This window comes from Tubulanus polymorphus, chromosome 4 (assembly GCF_964204645.1).
Source record: "Tubulanus polymorphus chromosome 4, tnTubPoly1.2, whole genome shotgun sequence".
Taxonomy (NCBI): domain Eukaryota; kingdom Metazoa; phylum Nemertea; class Palaeonemertea; order Tubulaniformes; family Tubulanidae; genus Tubulanus; species Tubulanus polymorphus.
The window spans coordinates 23,365,475-23,392,894 of record NC_134028.1 but is presented as its reverse complement, the minus strand read 5'-3'; the positions used below and the strand labels follow the sequence as shown (position 1 = coordinate 23,392,894).

At 39.6% G+C, this 27,420-nt stretch overlaps 4 protein-coding genes across 5 annotated transcripts; 2 read left to right on the top strand and 2 right to left on the bottom strand.

Moving 5' to 3' along the window:
• Positions 1-274: 274 nt before the first annotated feature.
• On the top strand, positions 275-1,581 carry LOC141903998 (uncharacterized). The gene is made up of 2 exons (XM_074792427.1): positions 275-1,202; positions 1,300-1,581. The coding sequence occupies exons 1-2, from the start codon at positions 410-412 to the stop codon at positions 1,371-1,373; spliced, it is 867 nt and encodes a 288-aa protein (XP_074648528.1). The 5' UTR covers positions 275-409; the 3' UTR covers positions 1,374-1,581.
• Positions 1,582-1,869: 288 nt separating this feature from the next.
• On the bottom strand, positions 1,870-5,554 carry LOC141903230 (annexin A13-like). Its single transcript, XM_074791311.1, has 10 exons — positions 5,401-5,554; positions 5,164-5,257; positions 4,989-5,083; positions 4,076-4,189; positions 3,838-3,928; positions 3,674-3,753; positions 3,366-3,578; positions 2,636-2,711; positions 2,241-2,353; positions 1,870-2,156 (listed from the first exon to the last, which is right to left on the bottom strand). Exons 1-10 carry the CDS (start codon positions 5,401-5,403, stop codon positions 2,028-2,030), a joined length of 1,008 nt encoding a protein of 335 aa, XP_074647412.1. The 5' UTR covers positions 5,404-5,554; the 3' UTR covers positions 1,870-2,027.
• Positions 5,555-6,123: 569 nt separating this feature from the next.
• On the top strand, positions 6,124-9,664 carry LOC141903229 (evolutionarily conserved signaling intermediate in Toll pathway, mitochondrial-like). The gene is made up of 5 exons (XM_074791310.1): positions 6,124-6,196; positions 6,283-6,765; positions 7,269-7,492; positions 7,831-8,074; positions 8,568-9,664. Exons 2-5 carry the CDS (start codon positions 6,294-6,296, stop codon positions 8,888-8,890), a joined length of 1,263 nt encoding a protein of 420 aa, XP_074647411.1. The 5' UTR covers positions 6,124-6,196; positions 6,283-6,293; the 3' UTR covers positions 8,891-9,664.
• Positions 9,665-9,963: 299 nt separating this feature from the next.
• On the bottom strand, positions 9,964-26,759 carry LOC141903228 (folliculin-interacting protein 1-like). 2 transcript variants are annotated; one of them, XM_074791307.1, is made up of 18 exons: positions 26,604-26,759; positions 23,948-24,068; positions 21,157-21,306; positions 20,418-20,518; positions 20,030-20,095; positions 19,507-19,610; positions 19,342-19,419; positions 18,925-19,088; positions 17,985-18,191; positions 17,332-17,504; positions 16,594-16,711; positions 16,447-16,499; positions 14,643-15,797; positions 14,094-14,201; positions 13,261-13,482; positions 12,986-13,121; positions 12,414-12,529; positions 9,964-12,147 (listed from the first exon to the last, which is right to left on the bottom strand). In XM_074791307.1, exons 1-18 carry the CDS (start codon positions 26,690-26,692, stop codon positions 12,069-12,071), a joined length of 3,240 nt encoding a protein of 1,079 aa, XP_074647408.1. In that variant the 5' UTR covers positions 26,693-26,759; the 3' UTR covers positions 9,964-12,068. The 2 variants fall into 2 exon arrangements, with proteins under 2 accessions (XP_074647408.1, XP_074647410.1); XM_074791309.1 differs by lacking the exon at positions 26,604-26,759 and adding an exon at positions 24,601-24,898.
• Positions 26,760-27,420: the final 661 nt, after the last annotated feature.

The following is a 27,420-nucleotide window of genomic DNA, read 5'->3' as shown; positions in this document are numbered from 1 at the left end:
GAATCATCTATGTTTATTATATTTCTGTCCATAAATATACACGAACCCGTTTCTATACGTGCGATTTCTTCGACTAAATTGTAAACAAGTTCGTCGAAAATGAAATTCCCTGCGGCGTTGTATGGAACTTTTTTTTTTCATTTCGCGATATTTAAATCGGTTTGAAGTCTGGGCAAGCAATAGAAGTGTGTCACTTCGATAGCGTAAATTGTTTTGTAACTGATTAATCTTGTTTTTTAAATATTCATTGAGTGTTGAATAGTCGTAAATTATACTTGTGTCTGACGCGCAAAACAGCACGACATAATTTATATTGTCGCGGATTCGACAGTAAGAGCCACTCTGTAAGTTGATCTGACGACAGGCTTCTGATATATTTCACTGGTTGTTTAGTTGTGTGTCTCCGATCATGGCTGAAGCTAGCGAGTTTTGGGAGGCGGTTGAAGCTAAGATCGACGAACTCTATTTCGCCGGTGAACACGACGACGAACGTCAATGTCCGAACGGCGCTTGTAAAAAACGACACGAAATCGAAAGCTACGGTGATTTATGCGAGGCGGCGCAGGACTGTCTGATTAAGGGTCCTGATAGTCAACGATCGTTTCTGAACGCGATATTTACATCCGGTGAAGATACGCTTTTGGATGTGGCCCTCGTCGACTGCGCCGCAGGGTCCGACCGTCCTCACGCGGAACGCCTGCTGATTCGACGTCTGACGAAAAACCTCGGCCAGATCAAACAGGCGAAGAAGGGCTCAAAACTAAAATTAGCCGTGTATCTCGCGAGACTGCCCTGTAATCATTACCTGGCAGAAGTGGAAAAGAAGAATCGACCCGGACAACAACTGGACATCGTGAAAAAGATGAAGAACAACTGTCTGCGCGCGTTCATAGATCTGAAACGATTCGCCCACGACGTTCACGATATTGATATTGATATCGAATTGAACGTCGTCTACTTTCAACTTCCGTGGAACTCGGCTAAAACAGTTCCGTACGGTATCGACGAATTCAAAAAGGATCGTATCGCCGTTCGCAAATGGAACGCCGATGAAGTCATCGGATTCTTGAAGTCGGGTCTAGAGGGCAAGCTGAGTCTCAAAGATGAACCTTCGAAGGCGAAACTAGCGGCGTTCATTTCGGAAGAGGAACAAAGACTCGTTCGGATAATACAAGATCATCACGAGCAAGTGACGCAATCAGGTTGGTTATAGCATGGACGAAAAAACCAGTTAATACACGTCCATTGTTATCCCTGGTTGCCGACTTATCGTTGTCTGTCTGTTTTTTCTTCTTGCAGCAACATTTACCGCTAATTTTATCCTAAAAAACTTTTTTTCTTGTTTGTCTGTGTGTAATTTACCTAACCCATAATTATTGTAGTGATGTGTGTTATATGGAGTGATTGGCATTGTCATAATAAATCAACAGATAAATCTTCTTATCCTGAATAACTTTATTTCCATTGGTTTGAAAGTAGACGATCGATTCGAAACATGTTAAGCCTCGGACACACGGGGCGATCATCGCGACTGAATCGCCCTAGACTAAGTCGCCGGTGACGCCGACATGCTTAAAGGTGACGATACATAGGATTCCTCCTCACGGGTCTCGCGTGCGCGAGAAACATGGGACGTAGAAACGGTTGTATGACAAATCCATTTAGCAACAAAGAAACAATCGTACCATGGACGTACAAACTACAGTTTATACGTCGATGTACAAAGTAGCCGTCTGTTTATTTGTGCGTTATTTCGTTCGGATACCTTTTCGGATTTTTCAATTTAACCGCAAGTTGGACAGCGGCGTTTTTCTACTAAAAGAACACAGACACAAAAATAAACTAGAAGACAGTTTATAGATAGTATGATAGAATAGATATATAGAATATATTATCATATATATGTATAACAAGCCTATTATTAAATTATTTCTTCAACATTGAAAATCATCATACGGTGGATATGAATTGAATTCATCTTGAAGATGCAAGGTCTTATCAAGTTCGTTTATTTTCTTTCGGAATATTCATTCGTGTCCTTTGACTATTGCAAGTAGGATTTTCGAGTAGTCACCGCTGGTATCCTCGTCGATAGCGTCAGCCAATGATTTCTCGTACAAATTCTCATAAGCTTGCGCAATATGGGCCAAATCGACCTGAAACATGATGAACAACAAGGATAACATCGAGGAAATCGTTACTGTTCTTGAAGGCTTTGATGCACAATACAATTACTATACCTCGGATCGCGAGACGACGATTCTGGTGAGCAGGTCCTCGTCAGTACCAGCTCCGCTGATCGCGTCGTGCAATCTCGTTGCAAAATAATCAGCAGTATGTCTGGCGCACATAACTGAGAGAATAGAAACATAATTTAGATTAAATCATTCGAGCATAGTAAACTATAGTTAGTTACCTAATCGTTGGTGGTTAGCTTTTTATAATCGGATGGGCTTATACCAATGAGTCTTAAACCAATATGTGGTTTGTGAAAATATCCGATCGTGAAACTAAATCACAGACAGGTTACTGACTAAGTAAACTACTGCTACTTTGTGAGGTTTTTGGACCCCTAGAATGGTTGTGATTTTATTTTGAAGTATACAGTTTAAGATAATATAGAGTTTATACTGACCGATAGCTAGAAATCCGGCTTTAAGATCTCCGGACACTTCGCTTTTAATCGCCTCGATGAACGTCTTCCCAGCTTTCTGTTTAAAAGTGAATTACTCATCGTTAGTAACTTGTATAATTGTATGAATATTTGGTTTAATGCAAACTGCGATCACATACTCGGGGCGAGTCAAAATTTGGCCCGTGCCTAATTAGAGAGCGCGCGTTCACACGTTAACCACTGTCGGAGGAACCCTAGTTTAGTAAAATTTCAAAAAGACGCATTTGTCTCTAGTTAACTATAAAAGAAAATGCATGGCCTTTTATTGAATAAAATTATAGTAACATAATCATGATGTTTTTTCACTGTCGAATTATGTACACTTAAGCCTGTCATTTTCCCGTATTTTTTTCTGTTTTCGTATTTATCTGCTCTATGCAAAATGTAGTTTGTTGAGCAATAAACTTTGTAATAATTGCAACTGAGGTTAGTCGCTTCACGGAGCATTACGAACATTGATTTGACCCGTGCTAAAAGTTACACGGACTTACTCCGACGTTTTTGGTAAAATGCCTATTTGGAACCATCCTCGCTTGCCAGGGTGTGAATGGCCCCCATCGAAGCTCACACAAACAAGCCCTGTTTAGCGAGGGTGATTTGGAAATGTGCGGTTGGCCAAAAGGGTCTGATCTGGCACGGGCCAAAACCGCTCGAGCGATCGCGGTGTAATCCGATGTATAGCTAGGCCTACCTCTTCATAAGCATTGAAAACAGCTCTGAGCTGGAAAAATTGACGGGTGCACAAAATCACGTTGAATCTAGATTCATCAGTTCCCCATTGAGCCGCGCCAGCCTCGTACAAATCCTTCGCGTCTTGTTCAGCCTGTTCATGATCGACAACAGAGTCCCATCCAGATTCATAAGCTTCGTTCCATTCCTCTTCGGTCAGTTCAGTTCTGTTGGCCTGAATAATTCAACAAGATATTGTAGCATAAAAAATGCGGAAATGCAGTCTTCGTTTTATCGAAATGTGTTCACGCGGTTTCGAATAAGCGGTACCTGCAACATCGAGAAGAGTAAACGTTCAAAATGACCACTTGTTTCGCTTTTTACATCCGATACCAAATCACGATCGAACACTGAAAACATTTTCAACAACACCATCATCATCATGACAAATTACATCGAAAATAAAACGCTCACTCGTTTGGCATGAGGCTTACGTCTATTGTAGGCTCCGATGATTTCTTTAATTTCATCATTCGTCCTAGTACACAAGATATCAATCAGTGTTTCCTCGTCTGTGCCGGCACCCTTCAAAATTTAATGACGAATTATATTTATACGATCACGTCTGCGTAACGAGCCGGTACAGTTAAATAGTTAAAATGGAGATTAATTCCGACAGCTATATACATGTATATCGATATTGCCAGTGTTAAATACTACCACGCAAATTACCTTCATTGCTTTACGAAGACAATCGGCGTCGAAATCAGCCGACGGTTTGAACATCGCTAGAACTATGTCTTCGAAATCTCCGCCTAATTCACTTTTCAGCTCGTCAATCAAGTCCTATTTCAAATGAAAAAAGGATCGTCTTAATTCATAAAAAGCTGAATGTGTGGCTAATTGAGATTATCAATACGATATGTCGGGCCTCGGTGGCTAAAGTTTTAGTTTTGCCAAAATAATTGAAGGTTAATATGTTTCCCGCCCACCCAAGGCTTCGTGTCCTTGGCGCTCGTACTTCGCGTATCTAAATGTAAATAAATATGATGCAAAACTAGGCTTAGTAAATCCCCCTGCCCCATCCCCATTCTAAATTCCCCAAACCGCCGTTGGTGGTCACCCATTTCAGACATCAGCATGGTAAAAATGTACCGAATACCATGACTAATATAGGTGCATAGCAAAGCTAATTCATTGTGGATAATTGACGGAACCTAACAAATATGTCAAGTCGCATGCATTTACATATACTTTGGCGTGTTTATTCAGCGAAATCACATTCATATACCACTTGGCATACAGTTATAATATTTAAGTAGACATATCTGCAGACGTAGCTACATATAATGGCAATAATTATTCACGCACGCATATCTTCATACAGTAATCTCACCTAATTCGGATTTTTTAATTCGCACGAAATATTTGCGAAATTTAACCTGGGACCAGGTAAACTATCATTCATAATTCGGATTTTAGTTAATTCGAAGAAATCTGGGCAGTCAGTCCCCCCATAGTCATTCGAATCAAGTGAGTTATTCTATTGTATCATATGCGATATGATACTGATATAAACAACTACATGTATTCAACAAGTGGGAGTTGCCCTGACTTTTTTTTATCTTGAAAACCAGTTACCTACCTTTCCGAACATGGTATTAAACTGTTTAATTATCAATAAACGTTGTCTATTTGACCGACGACTGATGACGTCAATAATTTTTTGTTCGTCTGTGCCTGAAAAGACGGAAGAAAAAATTACACTCCACTACTCGCAGACCAGGTTTTCAAGTGTGGAAATACGTGCAAGAATTTACCAAATCCCTTCATCGCCGCTCTGAGCAATTCACTGTCTCTTTCTGGATCGAAATCGGTGTGGCGTTCATATCCTGGTCGTTTTGATGGATAATGCTGAAAAATCACAACCACACCCCCGAAATTCAGAACATTTCAATGAATTTCAATCGCATCAAACCTGACAATTTTCGATTATTAACTATACAACATCGGTTGAATATAAGTGAACATGAAAATAAAGTTAATATTTGTCTTACCATTTTGAATTTGTGGTGCGGTACTGGTAGAACTGACGACTAGTGTGCTGTGTACGACAGAAGTGTTTGTGTGAAGTGAGTCAGTGTCCTGATTCGAAGCCGGTTCTAGCGCATTTTATAGGCACGTCAATTCAGGAATTTCTATGGAAATTTGTGCACCGTGAAAGATTTTAAAAATGGACGAATAGCTTTGAATAATTCAAATCGTTAATCTTGAAGCACATGCTGGTTGTGGTGACCAAGGATTAACCGTATAACCCCGTGGATCGAACTGCTTTGACCAAACATGTTCAGATATTCAGTTGACGCAAAAATAACACGTAAACAATATCTCTACCCGTAGATTTTGAACAACGCTACCCAAACCTTTCAAAATCTGCACGTAGTATGATTTCAGCTGGATTTATAATTCAATCTTTGTATTTTTGATCTATCTGTTAGTTCATCCTCTTAGCCCAGCGGACTGATCAGTTTATTTAGCGGCCGCCGGGATTCATTACTTTTGTGAAGCGTTACACTACTGCCTCAGAGGAGATATATGGAATCGGTTGTCGAATTAACGGGATTTCTCAAATGAAAATATTAGCCATTAATTAAAAATATCTAATCACATCAAATGTTCATGCCGTTGATTTCTGTTCAATAAAATTATTTTTAACCTTTGTCTTTAAAATGCTCAATCAAGTTTGAATTGAATTCGATCCGAGATAGATCTCAAGGTCGTTGCCCTTGTAGTTGAGAATTTTTGATAATGCGTCTGAAAATTACCATTTTTAGTTAATTTGATACATTGACGGTGAGTAAAGTCACCAAAGAGAATTCAGTTTTGTTTGTCTCTCATGATTCAATGAATTTATTCGATTTACTTGGTAATCATTTCAGCGTGAATCAAAATGATAAGGAATTTAATGCGTATGATCAGCCCGCATCCGCATCGACTACTGAGGAGGGCAACAAGAACTCTAAATAATCAGCTACAAGATGCACAAATTCACCTCTCCGCATATAGAAATAAACGAGACAAAAATGCCGATGAAATGGAGAAAGCGTTGATCGCTAAACAGGGCGGACTTTTTGACGAAGCGGCGAAAATAGATAGAGATAGGAAGACGTTCGAAGCGGCGATATCGGTGTACCTGAAACGAGAAGGAGTCCATCGACGAGGTTCGGTCGAGTTTATTTATGCGGCTCTGAAACGTATGAAAGAATTCGGTATCAATCGCGACATCGAAGCGTATAAATCGTTGTTGAAAATATTCCCGGTCGGAAAGATGGTCGCGAAATCCGCTTGGCAAGTCGAAATGCAGCACTATCCTAAACATCAACAGTGCTGTATGGATTTACTCGAGCAAATGGAAGAAAATGGTTAGTGAAAATATCTCTAACCGAACTGACCTGGAAGTCCTGGAAAACTCAGAAACGAATTAGAAAAATCTTGAATGACAAATTTTGCGAAAGAACCCGGAAAACTCTGGGAATTTCGATAGTGTTCATTGACCATGTTTCTTTATCAGTACTTGATTCAATGAAAATTGAACGAATTGTAACATTTTGAACCTAGAAATTTCCCCAATTCACTCAGGGAATTTCTGCAATAAGATGGAAAAATTAGGGAAAACTGCCCGGGCCCTCCAAATTTTTTGCCAAGATAACATCTTCACAACCTGGCTTAAGAAAGTAGCAAATTATTTCTGGTTATTTTCATCTAGAATCACTAGATGCTCAGAAAATGGTCCATCATTCAAAATGTTCTCGAGGGAGGGCCCGAGTGACGCTCAACGATTTTGGGAATGAAAAAACCCCACGAACCCTGGATTGATGGGACCATTTTACTGACTGCACCCCGCTCTCGCTCTTACCGATTTCAGGTATCACACCGGACGATGAGATCGGTAACATCGTTTACAGCGTATTCGGTAAAGATACGCACGCGATGAGAAAATATCAACGTATGATGTACTGGATGCCGAAATTCAAGAACATCAATCCGTGGCCGATACCGAAATATCTACCGACCGACCCGACTGAACTCGCGCGACTCGCTTTAAAACGCATGTCGCGAGACAGAGAGAATATGATCGATGTTTATTGGGTAGGTGAAAACAACTGGACCTATTATGGATTGCAGAGGTGGAGCTAGGAAATTCGGAAGGCCGCGTTCCAGAAGAAAAGGCATTTTTCAGATAAAAGTTGCCATTTTTTTGGCTAGGGGGTCCCACCCTCCTTACCGTATTAGATATTTTCTAAAAAAATATATCGGAAAATATGCAGATCTCCGAAAGGATGTTTCAGATTTGTAGATTTTGACAATCTTTGACTTGATGAAAAGGGCCACCTCAATGGGAAGGCAGGGGTCTAGACTCTGAGACCATCACCTAAATCTGCCTCCGGGTTCATGTTTTCTAAGAATGGAATAAATTATCATTTCAGACGAATGACCTACAAGACCGACATGATCTTTTCGTGGAAGATACATTTGTCGTCGGTGCTCAGGCACCTGAACAGATGAAACTGCTCGAAGAGCATCCTCTTAATCAACCGGTTTATGTAGAAGGCGGTTATCACGTTTGGATCAAAGAGAAAATGTTGACGTACTTCGTTCTGACGTCCGAATGCGATCCGTCCGTTTTTGAAAAGTACGATGAACAAAAGAACAAAGTTGAAGATGACGCCAGTAAGTGAATTCTATTCTAACCATTTTAGGCATAACTGTGCGCATACAGTATTGAAGATTGATAACAAGCATAGGTTTAACCGACGTTTTGGGTTGGAGATGTTTCTATCTATCTTCAGATTTATTTGAAATTTGTGTGTGGACAGTTAGTTCTCTCTATGTAGGACTGTGTCTAGTCTGAATGATTTTGATTGTGTTTGTGTCATGGGATTAATTCATTGGTAGCCAAGAACTGCCACCAGTATCAAAGGCTAAAATAAAACGATACCTTGTTTCTCCTAATCGGCTTTGTCACTTTAGTAAACTGCATGAAAATTTGTAATCAGTTCATTTCTATAGCTGCCGGGTCAGTTGCAGCTAGCTTAATCATGATTTTTACTAAAAATCTACAGGGTAGACTCTGTTGAAATGAGAAACGAGGTATCATTTTTTTCAGCCTGAATTCTATTATTCAACTGTCGCTCAAGATCGAAAATTTCATGTTCATTTTCAGATTTATTCACGTTTCCGTCATTTTTCGAATCGGAACAGCCGGAATCATCACTAGTGCTGCCACCTAGTGTTCATCAGCAGGAAGGCGGTAACATACTGGCAATGTGTATCAGCGGTACGGGCAGCAAGGACTCGTTAAAATGTTGGATTCGATTCCTAGAAAGAACGAATCCCGCGTTGAAAAAGATGGCCGTAGTTTTCCAGTTACGAACACCGGAAGGCGGTCTCGTGACATTTAATCCCGATGAAAAAGACACTTTAACAGTGACTAAGAAGCCTACCTTCAGTGAAGAGATTAGGAAGACTGGTGCAAATAAAAGATGACGTGATAGAAGTTTCTTTTAGAAGTATAGAATACAGGGCTTTTACAGATCAGGGACGGAATTCCAGGTTTATTTTTCCCTGTGGGGAAAAGTCAGAAAATTGGAAATTTTGGTGTCTTTTTGTTCTTGTAGGTAACAAGCGCATAAGGAACCTCTTAAGGAGAAACATCCCCCATTGATGATAATTAGGGAATGAGTGGTCAATGGTCGGGGAAATATCTGGGTATTTTGTATTACCTGATCTGTTAGAACCCTCATAATAGAACTGTTGATTATTAGTATGGTAGTAGAACATTGTTTGCTTATGAATCGGTTTTTCTTTGCTTTCTTTGAATAGGGTTTGTAGCAAATCTGCTAAGTGCTACTTCGGGGTCATTCATTTATTACATAGGCATTAGGGGAGGGGTCAGTGCGATTGCGTACTGTAATGCTGAATGTATATGAAAAAATGGCCAATTTTGCGTACAGAGGGGAGGGGGGTTGAAAAATTCAAATTTTATGTGTACCTAATAAATAAATGATAAATTAATAATAAATTAAGGCCCAAAAAAGTGCTACTTTTTGATTCACAAATTATCCCAAAAATATTTTTCACGGCATTCGTAATTGTGATAGTGTAGATCAAAGTGCCCCTCACTTCTTGGCAATTAGCATGTACTAGTGCATGAGTGATATAGATCTGACCTCGCTATTTTTGCTGATGCGGGTGAATCGTTTCATTGCCAATTCTACCAACGTTTTTGCTTTTGAAATTATTCTCTTAATTAATAAAGACTTTATAGCCACTTCTTTTTAAAAGAAATGATTCTGAATTTGTTTTTATTCGATTTCGGATGAAAACGGGCATTTAATCATGTGTACAGGGGTCAATCTATCGATGGTTGGACAAATCATGTCGAGCAGTTAAAATGTCTATCACGGCCGCAATCCACAAACAAGTACTACCTTTTCCGCACCACTACAAACCATTGTTGAATGCGCTTCTCGATGATCGAAAAAATAATATCTACATACTATTTAGTTACGATTTTTTTATTCCATAGAATCTATATATATATATATATATTCAATAAATATTAAATCAAATGTTTTTCTGTACAAAATACGATAAACGATCACTCGGGAACAAACTGACAACGCTGTACAAATTATATTATCAATTTATCCCTGCTGAGAATATAACAAAGCATGACTCTCGTCTGTCATGCACCTCGTTTTACAGAGTGTGTATTACAGTAAAACTTGTGTAAGTCGGATCGAAAAACACCCGACTATGAACGAGTTGGGTTCACAGACATTTTAAAAAATCCGATTTAGGCGAATAGAAATTAGAAACATCTTTTTAACCCTTTCAGTGCGTCTACACCGCAGTGCGGTGTATGAATCGGTGATGGATTTTGCTAATACACCGCACTGTATTGGTGTAATTAGTAATTAATTCTATTGAAAGATGGCAGCACCTGTCAAACATAGTGAAATATAAGTAACTAATGATACATTGCGCCGCGGTGTAGACGCACTATAGTGGTATTCCCATTATTCAACACAATAGGTTGGAATTATTCAAAATTTTCAAATTATCTCCAGCACTATAGGGTATTGATTAGTCGGCACTGAAAGGGTTAAGCAACATTTACATGTCCGTTTAGGTTAAATCGCTTCCATACATTTGATACTACAAGTTGAGCCTGTTTTCAGTGAACGAGGAGGCGAGGCGAGTTCACGCTTATTAGAAAATCCGATTTTGAGGCGGAAATTTTCGGACCTAGCCGATTTAGACCGATTCGACTGATACAAGTTTTACACGCTGCGTTAAGACTTACTGTTTTTGCATTGCATAAAAACGATTTGCGTTTTCATCGTAAAGATTATCGTATGCGAACACATACTCGCGCGTACCTCCTCTGAAGAGGTAGTTTATCCCTGATTTCTTCGTAGATTAATTATACACGACATCGATCGATCGTAAATGCAAATGAAGCACAAATCAAATTACATTGATATGAAATGTTTAGTCCCAGTTTCAAAAAGAGGAAAAAGCTTTTTTTTTAAAACATGATTAGTAGAAAATGTATGTATACGATAAATTATATATCAACAAATGTGCAATTCACTGGGATTGTAGTGTCTACAACAGAGTGGGTAGAGAGCAGACTCCATGTATACGTGTGTCATTAAAGCCTTACCGGGAAAGCTCATTTAAATCTGGATTAAGTTCGACCTCCAGATCTACCGTACCCACGTAACACTACCGCGATTTTAAAAGCCGAGCCTATCCTAGGCAGAAGAGAACAAAAAGAACGTTTTTAATTCAATATAAACAAGATTTAAGCAGACATCGTGAACGTGACCAACTGTCACAGAATATGTAAAAATATAGATTATCTCGGAGCGTATTCGATACAAGCATCTGAAAATTTTAACTTTGAAGATTTTTCAGTATTCCCCTAAATCTAGATGTAGATGGTGAATAGATAATGTAAATGGATCTACTTATTTTAATCCTCGTGGATAGGGATCATTCTTTCATTTTGTACGCCTAGAATTTGAATTTTTCAAATATCCCTTCCCGAAAATTTCGGCCTTTTTAAACATTTATTTCAAACATTCTAATACAAAATTGCACCCTATGCGTACGCAATGAATGAATGACACCATGACTACTCTACGCTAGGTTCAGCAGAGATCAATACAGAATATCAGTATGCGTTGATGTAAATATACACCGCTGGAGTGGAGAGAGAGAGAGGAGTGAAAGAGGTAACAGTTACAGACAACAGACCTTCAACTCCAAATTATTATAACGATTCATATGAAAATGAAAAAAATACAGTGATCATCACCGCAACAACAAAGACACCCAGGTTTCATCGATGATAGGATCGTATCGTCCTTCAAAGGATTCTGATTTACATTTTAGCATCCATCTCGATTATTCTATCAACTAAAGACTAGACTTATTTCAACGATTTTATAAAGAACATTATGAATTTTTACTCATGTTTTCGAACGGCGCGATGATGTTTATGAAATATACCGGTATTGCAATCCTTTTATTACGTTAAAAACGCATTTTTTTCATTTTGTTTATGCATGCCTTGGATAGTTACGATATTTCTTTTTCATTGATGGAAGCATTCGTCTTGTTTTTCAATGTGTGTCGGATGGAATCAACATCGTTAGGACAGCTGGAAGGCTAGTTCAGGGGAATGTGTTTGCGCCACTGCTAACAACAACTGGAGATCGCTTGAGTGGAATCTACAAAACATAAACCCATTCATCGTGAAACAATACATACACAATCAAATCGTTACTCAGACAGGATGGCCACTTTTCCAAATTCCCTAATTTTTCCATGTGATTACACAAAATTTCCTTAGCGAATCCGAGAAATTTCACTCAATTTTTCATTGAATCACGTATTGATAAAGAAACACGTGATCAATAACCGAATACCCAGAGTTTTCCAGGTTTTTTTCATGAAATTCATCAAATTCTAGAGTTTTTTCCTAATCGGCTCTTACCCCAACATTTTCGTCATTTCGTCGACATCGACTTTTTTCTGGTCGCGTAAATATTCAGCGATCATTCGACTCTTGAAGTAAATCTCCTGCAGTCGATCTTCTAAATGCATCAGACACTGTGTGAACAAATAGAAACAGTTGAATACACTCGGAGTGAAAGAATAGAAACCACACGGATATGAAGATTAATAAGTATCAAAACACACTCTCAAGACCCTTTGACAAGCAGTTGATTATTTTCCTGGATGCATTTCCTCGATTGGAACCAAGGGTCGGGTGGATCTAGGATTCTTTGAATGGGATCGCCCTCGATATTGGAACTTAATTGAAAAGGGCAGATTTGGCAATGTGAGGGCTACAAGCGAAACATTGGTGGGGGTTCTAGTGGCCCGCCCACAGAAAATCTAAGACAATCATGGGCTTTTCTTGCCCTTATCAGGCCCATTTGGATTATTTGTAGTCTTTTCTTTGCACAAAATGTTTTCCAGACTTCTCGGAGGGCACATGCAAATTTCGAAGGGGTGGATCGGTCCACCCTTGGGAACTAACGGCATTCGTCGATGTTTACTTACAAAATCTGCAGTCATTTTCATTTTCCACATGTCGTTCACTGATTCTATGAGATGTCCGACGAGTTGAGACGATGTTTGTCGTATACCGGGAACTTTCTCCACGTTCATACCGTTACTAGATATCAGTTTCACTGACCTGTAAATCAACGACAGATACTGAACCTCAGTACATAACAACGTACCGAAATTCCCTCATATTTCCCCGTTAGCCCTGTTCCTCATTAAATTAAGACATCCTTAAAACATTGATCACGTTTAATAATAATAAATCTCACCAGTCATCACAGTTAGCCACAATACACACAGCCTCTTTAACGGTCTCATCTAGAACCGTGGCCTGAGCGTTTAAACTAAGATCATTAAGAAGTCTCGCGTAGAACGACGTTTCACTGGTTCCGTGCAGCACAAAATCAGCCACGTAATGATCCATGTAACCGGCCATCAGCGAATGTCCGAAATTTGTATCGAACGATCGAACTTCATTTTCACCTTCGAATCTGAAATCAATCATCATATTACCATATATTGAGAATATGTCCCGTGTTCTCCACAACAGGTTTTAGAGGTGTGTAGCCACCCCTTTCATTTTCACATCCATCCCTCTGAAAATTAGCCACCCCTTATGAAATTTATCTTCTGCAGAGCCGCCAACCTCTGAAAAGTGTCATCAGTAACAAATCAAATTTTCTTAGTAACATTTCATTGAAGTATGAAAGAAAATGTTTAAATTAATCAGTAATCAACAGTAAAACAGTCAGTGACACATTTCATATTTCTGCACACTATCAAACAAATCAAGTCAGTATTTCTTGATATAAAAGAGTAATACTGAAAATCAGGAACAGTTGGAGGCTCTGCTTCTGCCCCTACCATAGTGGATATCAATACTGTATCAATGCCGATAAGTGATTTGAAATGAAATATATTGAGCAAATGTGAAAATTACAAGATTACGCCAAAATTTTGCTTAGATTTTCTGCATTTCTGGGGGATCGATAGCCATGCTACTTCAGCAGCCACGATGTCATAATGCAGCCCCTTCAAACTCCCATAATATGGAGAACACTGACGTCGTTTTAGAGTATGAAGTATATCTGCTGATCTATACCTGGGCATCTGGATTTCTTTCATGTTTATGAACGGATCGAAGACCTCTGATTCGACACTATTCGTCGATACGTGGCGTCTTCGTCCGAGTTCAGTCGGCGTTACTGACCTAGAAATAGTAACGAACTAAGTCAACATCGAGAAGAAATGAGGCAATTGTCGCTCATTGAAGAGTGGCCACCATCAATCCACATTTACAAGATCCCTCGGTTCAGTTTTATAGATTGGTATAAAGTTGAGTTAACTCAAATTGAAATTGAACTGAGTTGTTAATTCCAATCTACGTATGAAACCGAGAAAATGAGAATGAAAATGAGAAAGTGAGATGTTTTAGTTTTTTAAAGATGTTACAATCGATTTTTCATGAATCATATATTAGTAAAGAAACACGTGGTTAAAGCATTATCGGAATTCTCTGAGTTTTCCATGTTTTTTGGCAAAAATTCGTCAAATTCTCTGAGTTTTCCCAGGTTATTCTCTAGATTTTTCTAATTCATTAAGTTATCCAGGTCAGGTCAGTAGTGGAATCATTTTACAGAATCACACTCACCTACAGCGTCCTGGGATACTGGTTTTACTGACTTGTCGCGACACCCGATCGCCGCTGTTATGTCTCGACCGCGGTTGTTCCGACGTCTGAACACTGCCGGCTGCAGACGGATTCGCGTCGTGTTCGACGACAGTTTTATTCACATTCTCCGGAGTCGGAGTCGACGATTTCTCCGACGACATGACGAGCTCAGCACTCGGAGTCACCTTACGCGGCGTCACCGTCGTCGGCGCGCTCAACGAACTACAATCGGAGCTTTCGAAACGTTCGATATTTTCCGGAGTCGGAGTAACGACGTAATCCGATTGTTTATCGCTGATCGAGATCGGAGATTCCGTCGACCGGTCGCAACGCGCTGCCGACGTCGCCGCCGGTTTCTCGTTCGAACGTTCATCGCGACAATCGCCGAAACGCAGCCGCGACTCGGCGTTGTCGCTAAACGACGATATCTCGGGATCGTCGTCGGGTATATCCATCGATCCTTTAAACTGTTCGCACTCGGCGAGGTATTGCGTAACGCGGTCCTCGTACGAGATGTCGTCGATCGTTTTCGCTTCGCATTCGCCGTCGAAGCAATCTTCCATCGCGTTCACGATGCTGCTCTCTTTCGACGGCAGACGTACGTACGTCGCTTTCTTCGCCGCCACCGGTGGCGCCGCCGTCTCTGTTTCGACGACGTCGTCCGATCGATCGCCGGCCGAGCGACGAACGTGAACGATATTCTCGATTTTCGGTTCGACGAAATCGACGGTCGATAAACGACAGCGAACGACCGAGCCGTCGTTCACGTCTGCAACTTGCGAGTCGGGCGTTTTAGACAGCGGTACGGATCCCGCCGGACTACTCACTTCCGTAACACGCTGTAAATCTTTATTCAAACCGAGCGTCTTAACGGGCGTCGTTTGATTCGAATTCTCCGAATTCGACTCCTCTTCGATCAGCGACATTTCGCCGCGGTAACCGATCTGATCGGCGCCGCGGTCCGTCGCGTCATCCGCGTCGAGGAATATGTCGTTTTTCGTACACTCGAAAACCTCGCTGCAACGTATGAAATAACTGAGTATACGCAACACTTTATTTACGAGTTCTTGTTTCTTGCCGACGACGACCGTGCGCGCTAGTTTCAATGGGTAACCGATCGCGCCGTATAGATCACTGAAATCACGTCAAAACAAACATTGAACAACAGTGAATCGAGTAAGATTACAAAGATGAAACAATAAATGCGAAATCCCACAATTGTTGAAAGACATTTATTTTAGGGTAATATTTTATCTAAAGGTTTATTTGAAATACTAGAAATATTTCGAGTGGTTCCTGTCGCCCTTCTTCAGTTTAGAGTGCACCGAAGAGGGGCGATTGAAACGGCCTGAGATATTTCTAGTATTTCGAGTAAACATTTACGTCTTTCAAAAATTGGGATTTTACATTTTATTGAATAACAGGAACACCTAGAAATATTAACAATAATAGTAATAATGATAAAGCTTAGTTAGCGCTAATAACGAGGTGATGACAAAAGCATTTTGCCTCCTCCTATAGTAAATAATGATAAGGCGCTTAACAGATATTCCGTGATCCATTTATGCGTATTATAATGCCAGCCAATTATCTCTAACTTAAAATCAGTCATCTCTCCCTAGGGATCCAAGCAAAAATCCAAGCAGCTACACCAGGAGTCATCTATCAGGTCTGGGTGGAGAGAGCCAATGAGGCAAGTGTCTTGCCCGGGGACACTACAGTTATGTACAGGGTTCGAACGATCTGGTTTCGATCCCCAAGCATATATTTCATAATAAGTTACCTTAACTGAGCCCATAATGGATTATAGGGATGCGACTTGGCTAAAGCATCGAGCTACAATTAAAGCGAAATCAATTTCAATTTTTGACAGACGCAGAGACCAGAAATCAATTCTGCAGTATGAACCGGAGGTTCACGTGATACGTACCCACTTGGCTGAATGTTTATCGAGGTATGTACGCGACGGTATAGCACCAGCCGGAGTAACAGTCGGTACCCACGCTAAATGATACGTCAGCACCGTGGTAATCAACGTACTGATAAAACTGTAATTAAAATCAACGTTCAATTAACACATGTTTTAGTCAAACGAAGTACACGCATATTAAATCACATCGGAGATGAATAGCAGACATTTTTTGTTATCTCGTCTATTTTCGATGAAAATGAACTAACTTTAACTCAAGAGTTAACAACTCTAACTCACAACTGTTAACTCTAACTCACAACTGTGGAACTGGGTCCTTGTGTACAACGCACATAAACCTCATTATAGAATTAGACCAAAAGTCATTCAAAACTCCGCCGACTTTTAAACTCTACAGGAGGAACTCGTTGAGACTTGAGTTCATTATATTAGAAAAGTAAAGGCTTAAAATTATCTTTGCCATCTTGATTGATTGATTGATATCCTTATTGAATGAATTGAAATAACAAATAAACATCGAGACGTTATGCGTAGAAAAAAGTTACAATATATAATAGTAGTCTAATAGGTTATAAATAATTCCAATACAACAGCAAGGATGCCAAATAAAGCCAAAGCTTGTAAAATTGATGGCACCTTGTTAAATTCAATTTTGTATAATTCTACTGATTTGCTCCATGCAAATTATCTTTTGCCGGGCTATGAATGTTCACCATCTGTGAGGAAAAATAGACTTACAAATTAGTCGATTTAGTATCACATTTCTGTATAACGTTTATGAAGTCGTTGACAAAATGTTGACAGATCGTTTGTCTGTTATCACTAATTGACATCATTCCGAGCCAAACGGGATCCGGTAACCTCGCCGCTGTGTACAGATCAAACACTTCAGTTCGAAACCGATCCAATCCCTAAACGTGAAATACAAACGTGTATTTTCGATAACCTTGTCCTACTGCGAGGCCGTGTATCCACAACAGGGTGGCCACTTTCCGCCCATTTACGAATCCCCTGATTTTTCCATGTGATTACACAAAATTCCCTGAGTGAATCAGAGAAATTTCTAGGTTTAAAATGTTACAATTTATTCATTTTTCATTGAATCACATACTGATAAAGAAACACACAGTAAACAGCATTATCCGAATTGCTCTGAGGTTCCCAGGACCCAGTTCCACAGTTGTGAGTGAAGATTTGACTCGGAGTTAACTCATCGAAAATGAACTATTTCTAACTCAGAGTTAACTCTAACTCATCACTTTGGAACTGGGTCCAGGATCTTGGTAAAATTTGTCAAATCCCAGCGTTTTCCCGGATTTTTCAAGGAATTCCAGGTCAGTGGTCACCCTGCACAACTAAAATCAGATCGACACTATTGCGAAATAACTGACCTCCATAACGATGTGCACGAATTCCCGTTTGTTGCTCATCGCGCGTTCGATTTGACATTTCAATTTCTCCACGTGACCTTCGAATAGCGTTATATGCGAAAAGAAGAACTGTTGAAATTTCGTGTTCTTTTCTTCCTCTCGTTCGCCGAACAGGTCGAATACGACGCCGATGCCGATTTTCTGTTTGCGTTGACTAGCTGGCATCGGCTGTAGAATAGAATCACAAAGCTACTACCTGGTACGTGTATAATCAGATCAGTTTATGTATCTAAAACTTCTACAGCGGACAGATTACTCCCATTTCGCGTTTCCATTTCACCCTCATTCTACCTAATTTCATTAAATTTTGATCTTTTTTTCTGGGTGCTTGGATCCCTACGGGACACAGCCTCCATTGGCTTTCCAAGCATCCAGCCTCGTATGTATGTAAATTGTTTATAATCTATATCATTTATACTGCATATGTACATGGCGAAATAAATATTATTATTATTATATTATTTAGATACGTATATCGGATCCTCGGTGAAGGAACTAAAAGCTGGATTTGAACAAGTCAGGCAGAGGCAAAAGTCGGGTCGGCATTTTTCAAAGTCGAAAAGTCAGCTCTTTTTTTCATAAATCCAAGTTTGTGGCATTTTTCTAAATCAACGATTAAGTTGATGTACCCCCAATCGATTCTAAAATTCATTTTGAAAGAAACTGCCATTTATAATATTGACCAAAATGTACTGGGAAGACGTAGTACATTTTATAAAATTCGTTGGTAGAAATTTCCATCATATTACATCGAGACTCCAAAAAGTACCAGGGTAAGTACTCTTCAGCACTATCAGGATTTTACCTACAAAGTAAGTGCTATCCTTGATTTTTTTCCAATAGCGTGCTCTTTTCAGGACACGTTACAAACCCTGTAAAGGATACCGTGTGGCGTTCTTACCTCGGGTGTTTGATGGCAGCCGTCGTCCGTTCTCTGGCGTACGCCGAACTCGAGACACGTCTGCTGACTGCGTATCCAACGGCGATGTAAACTGTTATAACTGTTCGAATTAATACTTGAATTTCCCGGTGAAGGAAACGGTGTAAAACTGCCGCTCGACGCCACTAGAATACACAGAGAATCGGAAACTAATTTTCAAACAACTGACAAAACTTTTTTTCAAGTTGTTTAGTTTTTAGCTTTCTAGACCCAGTTCAACTGTTGTCAAGTTGAAATTTTACATTGGAAATTTTAACTCGGAGTTAACTCCTGACTGTATCCCGGAACTGCAGTTCAGAGGTAACTCTAACTCGAAACTGTGGAACTGGATCCTGAATACGTAGCTATATGTATAGGCTAAATAGAATGAAGACTTACGCGATCCAGAGAGACCGCTGTCATCGGTATCGTTGTGACTTCGGTACGGTTTAGGCATATCTACTGGTACACTACGAGCTGCAATGATTACAATGATTACATTTATTCATCAGTTATCATTTCGAAATATGAACTATTATCCTTTTATTACTGCCCGATTCTTACCTATATCGACATTATTTCTTTGAGTGCACGTAATTTGACGCGCTGATGAACAATCGCTACACGATAGACTTTGTAAACTACAAGAATCGTAAAGATCTACTTCCCTGAAATGTGAAAGATAAAGCTCATAGTCAGTAGAACCCTACGTGTTCCAATCGAACCATCTTATTTTTGAGTATACCAACAGGGCAAGACCTTTTTCTAACCGTGGTGCCAAAATGAAATTCAAATTCCCCACAGTATTCAAGTGCAAACTGAATTTCTATCGAGTTCACTAGAAAAGTTGACTGCTTCCCCCATTTAAAAATTCCAGTTCCCCAGTTTTCCACGAAACAATAAATTCCCTAAAATATGTTGGTTTGAAATGTTAGAATCAATTCACTTTCCATGAATCAGGTATTGACAAGGAAATGCGATGGTTTACGCGAATTACTGAGTTTTCCAGGCTTTTCGCAAAATTCATCGAATTCCCACATTTTTTTAGATTTTTTTCCTGAGTTTCCGTGAATGTAGTGTTTCTTACCCTGATGAACCCCGAGCTGTTTTTGAAGGCACGAATACTTTGGTGAACACAAGTTGTGGTGGATACCTAGAATAAATCGACAGTAACATGAAATTCAAAGAAACGGTCGCGGCATGTGGTCAAACAATGCGGGATATCTAACAGTTTTAGTTATCTCGTAACATATAAAATAAACAGACGATCTTATATCCCTCGATTTAAGAAACACAGAGCATTTACGAACAGTTTATTCTGGATAGCGCGTAAAAATGTAGAAACAAGAGCTGGTTATGCACAGAAGGTCGAGATTCAAATCGGAAATGAATGTATTTTCAACTCACTGGTGAAATTGAATATGCATAATGGACCAAAACGTCTCTCAAAGCAAAGACTATTTATTTATTCGTACCTGATATAATGTACTTTGAGGCTCGTACCGCGATAAGACATCGGAATACATCCGAACATCATTTCTCCTAACATCTTTACATCGGAGCCGGGACGTTGAAACTGTAAAACAACAACAGCGATTGTTTATTATCGAGAGAGTATCAAGACTAGACAATGAGCAAACAGATACATGGGAAATATCCTGCGTTGAGTAAACTTCATTGTCTATTCGAAACCGACACTCAGGGCTGCCAACCTCTGAAAAGTGCTATCAGTAACAAATTGAAATTTTTTCGGTAACGTTTCATCGAAATATGTAAGAAAATGTTCAAACTAATCAGTAATCAACAGTAAGAACTTCAGTAACATATTTCATATCTGTATGCATCAAACAAATCAAATCAGTATTCAACTAATATAAATTAGTGACAAATACTGAAAATCAGGAACAGTTGGCAGCTCTGGACACTGTGTTAACATATCGCAAGGTAATTTACCTTTCTTTTTGGTACACACCAAAAATGATTTACCCTTCACAATACAAACAAAATTATCGATATATTCAACCCTAAATAACTTTAACGACCCTTAACATCATATAATCTATATCTATATAGTATCTATTGTCAACAATATTACGAAATAAAATGAGTCATTTTTCAAGGCTTCAATGAACTTTTAGTTTTCTTTTGTTGCAAAAAGTGCTGCACAAAAGAACGCATTTTTAAGCGCTTTGTAGTGGGACACGCTACGATTACCTGATAACGGCTGGTTTTTGGTGAGGTATTATTTGGCTGTTCGGAGTCCGACGTGATGCTCTCTTTACTGTCGATGAGTCCGCTCGGTTTACGCGGCGAATACGTTCGCAGCAACGATCGCCGTGCGCCGGTTTGTTTGTTCTCCTCTTCCTGAAGCAAGAAAAAATGAAACTCAGTTTCTACGACCAACCGATCTCGTTCGGGGGGGGGGGGGGGGTAAAAAGTTTCTAGCTTTAATGTCATATGAATACAGGGCTTGGACTGACGAATGTTGCAACGACAATACAGAAAACCCGAAAGAAATATCATTTATTTTCAAAGTGAGGACTTGGGCCCTGTATCCTATAGACTAATGGTTTCAGCTAAACTGAATCTAAGAAAAATTAATTTGTTCGGTGGAAAAGGGGGTGACGCTGTTGCATTTACTCTCTGTACTGCGCTGAGTGACTTAATACAGTGTGCGGGCAACACTTCTTTAAAAGGCCGTGGCCGTGTCGCGAGGTTAAATACAACAGGGTTCAATCTAGGGAAACTAAGATCCGAACAATTAACGTCGGGCAAAGCTAAGTAGAGATAACAATCGTCCGTACGTGGTCGATGAGTTTCTATGTATAGCTTTTATTGCTAAATCACCGCCTTAAATACAGTTCAGTGATAACACTTGACCATTAGACCGGTGATCACTGAGCGAACGCGTGGCTGTCATGTGACCGATTTCAGCGAACTTGAACTCGTATATATAATAGAAACACATGACTTAAAAGTAAACTTCGACAACAAAAAAATGCACCGCGCTTTTCATGCCATTAAAATGCAGTTTTACAACCGTACACCAGTTGATCTGAATTTTTAGTTTATCTAATTTAGCTTCATAGAGCAAAGTTCAAACATGAACCTGATGATTGTCATGTGTGTAAATCTTTTATCTAGTAGAATTAAGTATCACGCATTTCGAGATAATCATCGAATAAATCAAATGAAATCAAGAAAATCTGACGACGATCCGAATTCGAGATATTCTCAATGGAAACACTTGTAATGGATATTTCTATTATTAGGCGTCGCTGGCTTTCTTTTATTACTTACACCCATTGTTACAAGCGATCAAAAAAAACAGTTCAAATATTCAGGCAATCGCATTCTCAGACATAAGAACCACTCTTAAATTTTCAATTAACGAAACTGTAGTATTAGAGGTGAAGTTTTAACCCTTTCAGTGCTGACTAATTAATACCCTAAAGTACTGGAGATAATTTGAAAATTTTTAAAAATTCCACCCTAGTGTGTTTAATAACAGGAATACCACTATAGTGCGTCTAAACCAGGGTGCGGTGTATCGTTAGTAACTAATATTTCACTATGTTTGACAGGTGCTGCCATATTTCAATAGATAAAAACTAATTACTAGTTACATCAATACACCGCAGTGTGGTGTACTAGCAAAATCCATCACCGATTCATACACCGCACTGCAGTGTGGACGCACTGAAAGGGTTAAATGGGCGGCTCCGCAGACAGTTGACGTATTTTGCGGTCGGACATGACGGGTCTCATGTGACAATGAGTGTGTTTGGTAAGCACTTAACAATTATAGTTTGACACATGACATCTTTATGTAAAGTTTGATAATGATGAAGTTTGAACATGAAACGTCGTCGGTCAAGAATGATTGATTATTTATACGGGATCAGTCTCGTGATCGGATCAACCTTAAACCACTCGATCCTTGCATAACGCCGCCCTGGTAGATGTTCATCAGGTTGATCGCGATATCCGTGATAAGAGACAACCGCGATAGTAGAATGAATGATTAAAACGTTTAAATAGAAATGGTTCCTACCAGCCTTCTTCAGTCTAAAATGGGACTAAAGATGGATAGTAGTAACCACCGGAAATATTTCTATATTCAAGCAAAGATTCAGATTCATCGTACTTTAGGGTAGTTAAGTTGCTGAACGCAACAATGATAGCACTATTTTCACACATTCGACATAAAGTTTAACGTGTTGCTTGCTTCGAGTTTCGACCTTCCTTCCGAAAAATGATCTTTGCTTTTTTTTCTACGGTAGCTTCTGTTCCGGATGCGCAGAGATTGATTTCGACGATGAAAATCGTAAATTTCGAAATACGAAATCAATTGAGAATCGATATAAAATGCAGTACAAAATATACAAAACGTGTTATACTACAGAACGTCGAGTGTAACTTCACGCGGCGGCGCGGCAGTGGAGCTGAGCCGCGTTCCGTACAGCAATCAACACAGTACCACGCAGCCTACTCTAGACATACAGACAAATAGTACTTCACTTATCGATAAAAACTATTAAAAATACAGCGTCATAGAGATCATAGATCTATCGATATGAACCGATTCAACTGTCGAAGCAGCTCTTTAAGTCATTATAGTCGTGACAATAATCATGTTATCCGAATGATGACATACACCAAATATTCATAAAGATTGAATCGGAAATACGAATTTGGACTCGAAAATAGCGAGGACATCAGTGATTCGACAACTTCAAAGAGAGTTTGACAGCAGATTTGAAGAGCTGTAACAGTGAACTTGTCGTTTCTTGAATCTGTATACAATGACTACTTAAAGCCATTCGAAAATTAGTCTCAGCAATAATCAGTATGCAATCGTAGTTGCAAATGACTGCCTTGAACATTCAAGGGATTTGCCCATACGTCACATATCCCAGCAAACATATTTTTTTCACATATTTTTTTCTAGTCATCTGACTTGCCGTGGGTCATATAAAAAACAAGTCTCTAACTGCGGATTTACCTGTTTCTCGTCGATGAGTTTAATACTCTTCGAGTCGAACAGCAACGTCTTCCCTCGGACATCGTGATCTTTGAATACTAGCAGACGTATTTGAGTTTTCTTGAACTCCGGCACGATCCACCTGCGAATAAAAAATAGAAAACGACGGTATATCGACTTATGTTCTACATAGATTCAGTTTCAAACGGCGAATCGGCGTAGCGCGTGCCGCTGTATAATACTAGGGCTCTCTCAACCTCCCCGCCTTCCAGACGAGATGAATTCCGTTTAGACAACGGAGCGTCAGCAGAAACACAGTATCAGCGAACTTAATGCACTGAAGTACCGGTTAATGTTCTAGGCGTTATACAGGTGAATTCTGCGTGACAGACCAATATTTTCGAATTAAAAATACAAAATCTGAAAACTAATTCCGTTTTAAAAAGAGAGCTTCGTCAGCAAGCAAAACATCTCGTAGCGAGTTGAACGCACTACAAGTAAATGTTCTAGGTTTTACAGGTGAACGGCTGCTAGACCGACCGATATTCTCAGATCAAAAATTTTTTTTTAAAAAACCTCTCAAAACTAGTTTTACTCTATGTATGCGCACGCTGCAACACACATTGATAAACTATAGCAGACGATACACTAATCAGTAATTATATCACGCTCACCTATGCTTGCCGTTCCGACCGACGGAACCTCGCCAGTTTACTAAAAACCCGTCGAACAAATCCGGTAATTTGCGCATATTTATATCGACTGTAATTCCGATCGATCATCCATTTTCGATTCCGATACAACGAGATACAAAATACGAGACGACCGACGCCGTAGAAGTTCTATTAACGAATAGTGGGTGGACTCCTTTCCGAATCGGCATGTCAAAACGATTTGATTGTTTCATATGTAGTTACGAATGTCTCCCACCTGCTTCAACCTAACGCTAGTCACATGCCTATCAATCATAAAGGCGTTAGATAGGCCTGCATGTGTATAAGGCGAATGATCAAGCGACTGGGTCATCCGATATAAACCAGTCAGCTGACACCGAGACATGATTTCAAGAGATCGCCTAGCTTCGACACAACTAAAGGGGGGCTCAGATCGACCTTACGACGCGACTCAACCGGTCGCCGACTGGTTTTCCGGCGACTGCCGCTTAAGGTGCCAGACTCAACTAACCACAAGAAATACTCTTCAGGGTGGTCAATTTTTCTTTGACTTGCTTTTTCATCGACTTTACTGTTATAGGCCTATCCGATAGAACTTTCATTATTTGTATTCAGTTGAATACAATCTATCATTCCTATTTTGTTATTTTTCCTTCCAAGATTTTATGAAGAAAAAGAATTTTATTTTTCCCTGTTCCCTTAAATTTTGAAACGTCCGCGATATAAAAAAAAAAAAAGAATCCAATAGCAATTCCAGTATTGAAAGCCCACTGGCCTCAAAAATACAGAAATTTTTGGCTACACGGGTATCCTTGATGTAACACAACTCTCTCAGTTTCAGTTTAGTTCATTTCTTTTCAGGTTTTAAGTTCAACTCCGACTTCAGAGAACTTCTAAGGCTAAAACGAATTCTTTACAAAATAAACAAAACGAAGTTCTCAGTAAAACTCAACGAACCTTAAAATCTTATGACTTGAATACTGAAAGTGGGCGTTCAAGAAAGAAATTCTGTAGGGCTTACTTCAATGTCACTAGTACAAGGGCCTACTTCAATGTCACTAGTACACTAGCATTTAGACAATAAACTGGCAACAGTACATTGACATTTGTTATGATTCCCTGAATGGAATAACTAGTCATGAGATCGCGCGTCGCGGTTTTATTGCGAAAGGCGGGAAAAACTGACACTTAATCATACACTAAATCACATCTTTTCAAAATGAACAAAATACCGATGCATAGCCTACTTAAACTAACTGGTACAATTAGCCTATACAATAATCACCTGATGCACGGGTCTAAAAAAAGAACTGACCTAAAAAAATATCCAAACTCAATTAATTCTGGCGCGCATTACAGTCGTTCGAATTGCATCTTGTCTACGACGGCCTATATCTCGTGTTCTGAAACTGTGCCAATCCGAATGCAAGAATCTAGGACTTCAAACTAATTTAACCTTCATGCAAAACAGATATATAGGTCCAGTACTGAATGACTAGACCAAACTACACTGGTTCAGTAGACTAGATAAACAATTTCATAAAATTTCTATATTTATTTCTTGGTACGATATTTTGAAAATGACAAATCACACAAATTCAGTTCAAGTTCTCCACTACTGCTATTTTTGCTGGAATTTGGTCCCGACGCAGCTGGATGGAGCTAAGGCCAAGCTGTGTGTGAGGGGTAGGCACGAAAAACCTGCTGTGGTGGTGTTAAAGCTGTCACGTTTAGTAAAGTCTTAGTTGGTATAATATCAGGTTCTAAAATGCTGATGTTCCAGATGTTCTATCACATGACAGTCCATTGCCACAACTGAGGCGCGGGCAGCATACCCTACCCTATATCAACACACACAGCAGTCTACTACTCTCAATGAATCTACAGACAGTCAGCGTACAAACAAACAGGACGTGGATTATGAAAAACAAACCCGATGATAACTCCATATTGGCGCCGAATCTTCGCCTGAAACTGAATACAGTCGATCTTTATAAACTTACCTAGCCGTTATATCCCCTCCGGAGGGGCTAGGTCGATCCTGGGCCCGGGAAAATCTCTTAGATTGGAATAATTTGGCTAACAGAGCCATGATTCAGGTCGCGACCACATGATCATGTGATTTACACTACACACACGCCGCTTGTAACGAGCGTCGTTATTGGCTCGACTTGCGGTCGATAAACATCACGTGATAAAAATAAAGCCACGTGCTCCTCGGAACCAAAACAAACATTCATTTTGACGTGTAAATAAAGCGACTATATAATCAGTCACATGCGTGCCGTTGACAACGGAATCGCGAATGAGAGCGATCATTAAGTTTTATTATCTACAACCATTCCTGGAAAGTGGTCGTGTCACTAGGCTATAGCTACATATGTTTATTAATGATTTAGAGACAACTTGACTAATTAACAATTTTGGTTTAAACTTCATAAAAAACAGAGATAATCCGTGAAGATATCACGCTCATGCAACCAGAAAATTTACCAAAATGTCCTTAAATCCATCTTTAATGTAGTCAATTTGTGTTTTGTTATTTGAATGTTCGATGTCACAGTAATAACTTCCTGATCGCGCTCGGCACATGATCTGTCAATAAGCCACAAAAATGCAGGAAATACGTAATTAAAAGAGCAACTCACATTGTCCAAAATTCCTTTCACAGGAGTGGCTTTGTGTAACTGTATCATTCAGAGAGATTTGAATCGACATTTCAAAAAAAAACTGGACCGATCGATTTATCATGCGCGCAACTCGTGGGCACTCGCTAGTAAATCTTAACACTTTAAATGAAAATTAAACTCGGAAATATAA